The sequence below is a fragment of the Hevea brasiliensis genome, unplaced genomic scaffold, assembly GCF_030052815.1.
Source record: "Hevea brasiliensis isolate MT/VB/25A 57/8 unplaced genomic scaffold, ASM3005281v1 Scaf5, whole genome shotgun sequence".
NCBI lineage: Eukaryota > Viridiplantae > Streptophyta > Magnoliopsida > Malpighiales > Euphorbiaceae > Hevea > Hevea brasiliensis.
The window spans coordinates 2,250,087-2,258,777 of NW_026615028.1; the positions used below are offsets into that span (position 1 = coordinate 2,250,087).

Consider the following 8,691-nt stretch of genomic DNA (forward strand, 5'->3'; position numbering starts at 1 on the left):
CCAGTTAGGATTATGTAAGGGACGAGTGAACATTCGAAGGATGTAATTTTAAGGCATGAAGGCAGCTTAAGTGGATAAATTACTTAAATTTTAAGCTTAGGATCCTTGTAACGAGAATAAATAAAAAAAATATATTAGGCTCTGTTTATTTCATGAAAAATATATTTTTTGTATTTTTGATGTTTAGGGGAACTCAGGAAAATTAATTAATGAAAAATATTTTTCTGATCAAAGGAATATTAAGTTATTTTTAAGGAAAATAACATCTATTTTTTAAAAGAGGAAGTCATTTCTTATTTTTTAAATTATAAAAATCTTATTGAAATGTGAACACACATATACATATATGAAATAAATAAATAAATATCATTAATTTAACATTACAATCAAACAACAGAAAATATTTTCATTGAAAATCCACATGCAAGTCATTTTCCGCGACACAAACGAAACCTTAATATTAATTTTTTTTTTCAAATAACTAGTTGTTTTAAATATTTGCCTATACTTTTGGGGATAAACATGATGTTCTAAAGTGTTGGAAATTTTTGAAGTATTATTTCAAAAGTGCAAATGTTTGGACAAAGCAAAAGTATATCTCATTATTTTTAAAAGTAATATATTTTTTTTCTGAGCAAAATCTTATGTAAAAAAGTAGTATGCTACTTTCAAAAGTAACATGTTACTTTTGAATCTAATAGTATTTTTCTAGGTTCCTAGAAGATAAAATAATGACTATATTTTCACTTTTCATTGGATTTTGACTTTCTTAAATGTGTCTAACAACTAGTTTTTCAACCCTATCTATATAAGATATTATTGTACTATTTTGTGGGCATGAAACTTATCTTCCTAATGTTCTAAAGTTGAAGTTTTTCTTGAAAATCTTTCACCCTCTCGTCTACTATTCTTGAGTTAAATTGGCATAATTTCTTTCCATTCTTCGTAGATTTATTGGTGTATATTTATTGTGATTGAGAGAAATTTAAACACTACTTGAAGCATATTCAGTGAGGCATTAGAGAGCATTTAAGGCGTTGAGTGATAGTTGAGAGAAAAGCTTGGGGTATACTTGGCTTGGCTTTTACTCGTGAAAAGAGTTCAATAATAAAGAGTATCTCAGAGTGTGATTTTTGAGGAAGTGGATATAAGCTGTGAGTGTCGAATTGCTATAAATTGATGTGTTTGACCTCTTATTCTCTTACTCTCATTTAATTTCAATTTATTTATGAAAAATTGCTTGGTTTAGTTGGGCTAAAATTATTGAGATTATTTGAATTACATAAATTCTTGATTATCTCTTCATGTGTGAACTCTTTACATCCATTACTCATAGCTTTAAGATCATTACTTGTGAAATTGCTTGATAACTTGTTTATTGCATTTGTTTGTTAGCTTGGACCTTGATATATTAGAGTTATCACATTCTTAATAGTGTGCTAAGCTTCAACTTTTTCCTTAAGGCTTCAAGGGCTAAAAAATCGAATATAGTTCAATTCACTCATCTTGGACTCTTTATAGGAATAGCAGTAGGGTGAGTCAAGACGGAAATTACTTCGCTCATCTTTGCCCCATAAAAATTTGGTGTCAAGGCAGGGATTTACCCGTTAGGGAGCGAAGCAGAGTGAGTTTCCCGACAAGAAGTTTTCTTTTTATTTTTATTTTTTTATTTTAATTTATTAGTATATAATATAATTTTATTTATTAAAAATGAAATATAATTAGAAATTCAAGTTTTAGATATTATTTTAATAATATATTTATATTTTTATCATATTTAAATATATAAATATATAAAAATAATTTTTTTAATAAAAATAATTACATGTTACTATGCGGGACAAATTGCGAAGATTCAGGGTTGAAGAAAATCTTTCCATTTCCGCCCTGCACAAACTGAGGTCGGAGCGAAGTGAAGGAAAATAAATCAAAGTGGAGGAAAATTAATCAGGTTTGGAGCAGATCGTATCGAGTCTGAAAATTTTTGCCATCCCTAATTTTTTAATTAGAACATCAATAATTAAAATAAAAAATAATAAAAATAATTAATACAAGCTAAAACAAAAAATTATACTATATTAAATTACAATTAATTATTTTTAACTTTATATAAATTAATGTAACTTTAAATTATTTTCATTTATAAATAAAAGATTATTCGAAGAAAAAAAATAAAAGGAAAACAACAATTATTTAAGTGTTGGGACTTGGAGGGCCATGGCCGCCTCAGGTCCAACGGGGCTTCGCCCCTGTTCACAACATAGTTCGAATATCATATTACTATTATATTGACGCCAGCGATTCAACACATCAACTCAGTTCGGTTTGAACTTTTTTTTTTTTTTAAATTCAGTATTTTAAATAAATTGAAAGAGAGGAAATCAATAAAAATTAGGCCAAATACAAAAAATTAATATAATTAGAAAAAGAAAATAAGGCAATTAACATAAGCAAAGAGAATTAACACAATAGAAAAAAAGTAAAATGCTAAATATATTAATTTTTGTGTAAATTAATTTTTCTATGTAAATTTTTTGTTATTTCAAATGAAAAAAAAAAACACAATTAGTTTCACATTTACAAATAGAAATACCAAATAGTAAAATTTATATATTACACAATGCAGTCGAAGAAACCATAGCCAATCACAGTTTTATAATGTCATCTTCTTGAAAATCCCTTCCCATTTCAAGCACACACTAATGATATTAAAAATGTACACTATTCACAGAGGGGGAGAGAGAGACAGTAGGATATGCTTGATGGCATGCCTATGCTAAGAAACGATCGCAGCTTAAGAAGTTGTCCCATATCATTCTTAAGCTGTCTTTGAGCATGGTGGAGACTGAATCACTTTCTGCTCCTTGTTCCTGAAAATTGAAAAGAAATGAAGCTGTAAATAAAGAAGGTTAAGTACGCGTCATAGAAATGTCAAACCGAATTAAAAGAACCCACCTGCAATTCTGAAAGTATTCCATTCAACTTAAGATAAGTTTCCGTTGAAACTTCTCCAGTTTCACTCTCAAGGAAAAATCTATCGGCATGACCAACTTTCAGCCTCAATGATGGACTTCTGTAGGCTTTAGTTATGGTATGCCCAAACCAAATTACACTGTATCTATTTTCAGAAGATATCTTCCCAAGAGGCCATCTCAACCCACCCTTCACTTCTGAATCCAAAACTGCAGAAGAAATTAGATCCCTTATGCTTTTCATTTCATCATCCTGCAATAATACATAGAAGTCTGACTTATGACAATAAATTTATCATGTATAAGAGAAGCACGTTTAGGAATACATTTAGCAAATTTTTATCCAGTCTTGCTAGCTCAAGCTTTCTCTACGAGAAAATTGTTGTTGTTGCATAAAACAGAAACACCAGACAATTTTGTGGGTGTCAAACATCCAGATGGTGCAATGATATTGCCTTTCCAAGTGAATGATGGCACATTGACTTACAGTAGGAGCAGTTAAGATCCTCTTCGTGTAAAGCATTAGCCTCAGGTCGAGATTCTTGTCAAGGCATGATACATCTGTGACCATATGGTACACTTTTTGTAGTTCAGCCTACACAGAAAATGTTTACATTTTAATTTTTAAATGTAACCTTAAACAAGCAAAAGTAAACTGAAAAAAATTGAAATAGCCAATGTGGAAAATGAAAAAGATAGCCATATAGGGACAAGACTCTTGCTGTGTTGCAGAAGAACCTGCCTTGTAAAGTACAAGTTTTTTATCTGCCTGTACACGACATTTGCATGAAACAGTTGAATATGGTCGTGTATCATCAGACAACTACACAAGCAAAGAAAAAACAAGTCATTCCTTGGGGAAAAAAATCATTATCAAACTGAATCAGAATTATAATAAGAGTGCTGCAAAGAAGAGGCAATACCTTTATATGGTAGATGTCTTTTTCCTCTTCAAAATCTACTCCAACTTTTGGGACAACCCCATCTATAATGTTTTCCATATATGAAGAAGGAACATTTGTGTAAATTGATCTTTTCAATTGTCTCAAAATGTTTCCATCAACCTGATTTTTGTCAATCCTTCCTAGCCTTACTGAAGGGCTCCAGCTTCTACATGTATCACAAAAGTAAAAATAATAACTACTGCTCACTCATCTTTTAGTATAACTTAATACTTTCATGTATAGATTTACTTCATTTTTATGTTGAAAAAGGTCATCTGAACTGTAATATTCAGGCAAGTCATTGAAATAAAGTGGATTAGCAATTAAGGGAAATCAGATTGCTTACCCATAAAAAACAATTTTACCAAATCTAGCAACCAATGTGGGCTTTACTTTTTCCAACCCTTGGGAGTCCATTTCATTCTTCAAAATCTCGAAAGAGGTGAGCAGATCTCGCTGTACACTTTCTGCAATAGTGACCCAGGGACTTCTCACATAATTCTCTTTCAACTCATTATTCTCTACAACACATAAATTTTGAGAAGAAAAAAGGAAGAAGGTGAGAGAGAGAGCGTAAGCGTTTGTGCGCCAATTAAGTGGAAAATTCTTAATTAGACCAAGTGTATAAACTAATCCAACCAATCAGAAATTAAAAAAAATTATATTTTATAATGGGACCCACCATATTTTGTAGTAGGGTCCACGTTACTTTAATGATATGTCAGCAAGAAGTTCATGATTCAAGCAATAAGACTAGAACATAAATGATAACAACTCTAAATACCAACCTTCAGTTGCAATACTGTTCACCAAGGTAAGAGGTTTATCTCCATATCGGCGCTCAAAAGATTCCACGGAAACTGGCTCAAGATGAATGTAAGAAGGAAACTGATCATTTTCACTCAAACCAACAGGAAACCATCTGAATATGGCGTCTGCATTAACAATCTTTCCCCTCTTGACTATTTTAGAATCCTGTGATCTCACACTAAGATAATTGCTTTTGAAGAGAGGAATAAACTTCTCTGGAGTTGGTGATGGCCTTCCCTTGTCTTGTGAATGCCGCTTATGTGGAGGAATGTAAGCCATCGAATTAATGGTAATTGCCTGTGAGCTGAATGCCTAAGAAGAGGAATTATTGTAAGAGGAATTCAGTAAGAGAATAACAAAATAACTAAAAATCAAACTTCCAAACGCTAACCTCCATTGTGCGTTTTAAACAACATATAATTTGACTTACTGATTACAAAAGATTGGAACTAAAGAATACCCATCAATAATCATTTATATTCTTTTCATATAACATAAAATAGTAACTTAAAATAGCTCTTCGTGACCCTATTTGCTGACCAATTCCTGCTCGTAGGCAATAGTCTACGATGAAGATCGGAAGAGAAGGACATCCATGACCCCATGACTATCCTATAGATTGGCAATAATATGATTATGGGAGAAAAAGTGTTCATGGATGTGATGAGAGGAGTAACAAAGAATTCCGATTAAAGTCAACATTCCCAACATCAATTGGAATTTAAATATTGAGGAATTCTTGAATTGGATAGCTGATGTGGAGACGTTTCATTGCATGGAGACAACTTCAAAAAGAAAGAGTCAAGGAAGTACCGTAGTAGCATGTTGGTTAAAGGGAGGAGCATTCACTTGGTGGGAATGGTTGCAAGCTAGAACAGAGAGAGAGGAAAGGGTCTGATTCGTATGCAGTACTGGATGCCGAGTTCATGAGATTAGCAGAAAGAAACAATCTTCTTGAATTTGAAGGGCAACAGGTGGCGAGGATGAGGATGGTGATTTTGAGTATGAAAGTCCATGGGAAGAAAATTGATGTTCTTACAAAAGGTGGAGGACAAATAGTTCATGAAGAATTAGGAGAAGAGCAACTGAGGCTATAATTAGAGCTTTGGTTGTATCGCCTTCAACCATAATTGTTGCAACTCAAGAATGAGTTTTCTTTCAAGTGAGGGAGTATGATGCAGGGCTTGAAAACAAGAAAGAAGCAAAGGAAGCAAAGAGAGGCCAAGTATTCCAACAAAAGGGGAAAGGTGACACAAAGTAGGGGCATGCGCTCTTCTGTCCAGTAGCGCGCAGCAAGGTTTTTAGTCCAAAAAATTCCCAATAGTACTATTTCATCTTGGACTTCATCTTTTATCATGATATAATTGCGGAAATTATTTTAGATGTAATTTAGGAGCTTTTCTACTCTAAATAGGATTCATTTAGTTTAGCTAATTAGTCTAGATTTTCTTATTTTTGTTTCAATTTATCAAAATTTCCTAATAGTAAGTTTGTATTTTTATTATATTTCAGTTTAGTTTTCCAATTAATATAATCCAGCAGGGTATTTTCTTCTTATTTTCACTATGTGTGAGGAGTGTGTTTTGCGTCAACAAAACAAGAAAAATAAGCAGCAAAAAATTATTATTAATAAGGAAGAAAACAACAGAGTGGTGAAACCAGCAGATACAGAGCCCAGGATCAAGGGATCCTCCCCATAGACCCCCCTGAAACTAGCCGCAAATATTGATGAAAAAACCCCACTCAAACACTGGTACAAAAACTGAAACCAAGCACAAATGAGAAGCTAAACAACCAGAAAACAATCAGATAGCCTAGAAGACATTGCAGCAACTTTTAAAATCCAAATAGAAGCTAAACTGAATGTACTCCACTAAAAAAAAAAAAAAAACCTGCACAAGACCAGTCACGAAACCAGTAGATAAGTCCCAGAAATAAACCAACAAATAGATAATGAACATCGCCCGCACTCGAAAACAAGTCAAAGGAAAGCAATAAAGTCCGAATTGCGATTCGAACCCTGCTTAGCTTGATATTCCGCCACTGAGTTTGCTTCACGAAGTGTATGACAAGGAGAAACAGAGGACAAGACGAGAACATGGTAATCATCAAAAGAAAAAGCAGAAAAAAGTAAAAAACAGGGTGCACCGAACAACTACACGACAGTAAAGTTTTCAGTAATTATTGTAGAGAAGCATATCACTAGAAATTTCTAGTGCTATCTGATCAATGAAGTTACTATCATCCCCAAAAAAAAAAAAAAAAACTTTCTTGTTGTGATTAAACACTCCGATTACAAGAAAATGAAAACCCCAGAGAAAAGCACATCATCTTGTTCCACACTAGTTTACTTTTCTACAATTGGAACCAAGAACTCAGAAATGAAAAAACTTAAATTAGTAAAGAAACGCAATATTACCTGAGAAATCAAAATCAATAATAGCTTAGCGAGGATTGCTTTGCTCAGAATCTGTGCAAGCTGCTTTTAAAATGTGGCTGGTTGGAATCCAACAATGGTAAAATATGAGGCCTAATCAAGCTACTTCAGTAAGAAGGAGTTACAGTTCCATCAACTTAGCGAGGAAGGCTTTGCCCAGGAATCCCGTACACGCTGCTTTTAAAAAGTAATTGCTTTTCATTTTAGTATTAAAATGATTTCTAAGGCACTGGTAAACAATTAATTTAATGCATTTGATAAAAAATAATTTATAAATATATTTATTATTATAATTATTAAAAAAAATATTAAATAAATTTTATATTAAAATTTTAAAAATTAAATAAAAAATATAATAAAATATTTAATTAAATTAATTTATAAATATAAAAATATTAAAATAAAAAGTAAATACCTGCAACTTATTTTTTTTTAATTTATAATTTAAAATTTTAAAAATTATTATAAATAAATTAATATATTTTTAATAATTTAATCAACTTATAAGTGAAGTTAAATAATTTTTTAAATATTTTATCTAACTTGATAAGGAAAAAAGAAGATTAAATTTGTGATAAAAAAAATTATATTTTTAATAAAAACTTTTTTTTTTAAATTTCCTTAAATATTGCTAATGCGTAATTAAATATTTAATGAAAAATAAATTTTAATTATAAATATAGGTCCTCTTTAAATAAAATAAAATACAAAATCACTTCAGCATCTCTATCTTTGCATGATGTTCATTTGCTGTTTTTCCAGGAGGGAGTTCTTTCTATTCCATCTGTAACGTTGTCAAGCCAAAATGTCTTTGACCAGCGATTCTAACTTTAAATAATCTTCATTGCTGCTTTCTAGAATGTTCTTACTTCTAGCCTCTTTCTTGGAATCTCCGCTTGAAGGTTGCTCTTTGTGCTGCGATTTCTTCATAGTGTTGAAAATAAAGTTATACATCGCGACTTCATCAAGGCTTCTAACATTCTGCTTGATTCAGTATGTGAGACGTGTATCACAGAACCCAAGTTCCGGCCAAACATGGATGAGGTTGTGACATCGTTGGAACAGCCCCAAGATTCCAAAGAAACTGGAAGCTAGCAATGCACCCAGGATTCATAGACGAAATGCAGATGATGCTAATGGTGGAAGGACTGCAGCTGCTTTCCTCGGCCCTCTGCTTCTGCTTTTTATGCTTGAAAATGGAATGAACTTGACTAAACTTGCGTTTATATCTCAATATAATGCTGGCGGGTTAGCATCTATCTGTATAATTGTCCAATGAATGTACAGTTCGTGGTTCGGCTTATGTATTTAAAATCAACCTTCTGCTGACAAAATTTCCAGGTCAGCCTGTCACATGATTTCATACGTTCTTACAGGCTAGGCTAATGATTGCATGCGCCAGGATCCCTTTTATATATATATATATATATATATATAAAACGTGACACTTGGAAACAGCTTTAATTTTCGACGGGCTTTACTTAAGTCACTCTCAACTTAAGCATAAAATTGTGTACTTAAAATAAAA

At 32.0% G+C, this 8,691-nt stretch overlaps 1 protein-coding gene across 3 annotated transcripts; it reads right to left on the bottom strand.

Moving 5' to 3' along the window:
* Positions 1-2,590: 2,590 nt before the first annotated feature.
* LOC110642723 (uncharacterized) lies at positions 2,591-7,367 on the bottom strand. 3 transcript variants are annotated; one of them, XM_021794860.2, is made up of 8 exons: positions 7,146-7,367; positions 4,705-5,038; positions 4,263-4,437; positions 3,896-4,082; positions 3,715-3,795; positions 3,460-3,567; positions 2,956-3,225; positions 2,591-2,870 (listed from the first exon to the last, which is right to left on the bottom strand). In XM_021794860.2, exons 2-8 carry the CDS (start codon positions 5,003-5,005, stop codon positions 2,772-2,774), a joined length of 1,221 nt encoding a protein of 406 aa, XP_021650552.2. In that variant the 5' UTR covers positions 5,006-5,038; positions 7,146-7,367; the 3' UTR covers positions 2,591-2,771. The 3 variants fall into 3 exon arrangements, with proteins under 3 accessions (XP_021650552.2, XP_057998464.1, XP_057998465.1); XM_058142481.1 differs by lacking the exon at positions 7,146-7,367 and adding an exon at positions 6,746-6,767; XM_058142482.1 differs by lacking the exon at positions 7,146-7,367 and adding an exon at positions 6,619-6,640.
* Between the last annotated feature and the right edge of the window lie 1,324 nt (positions 7,368-8,691).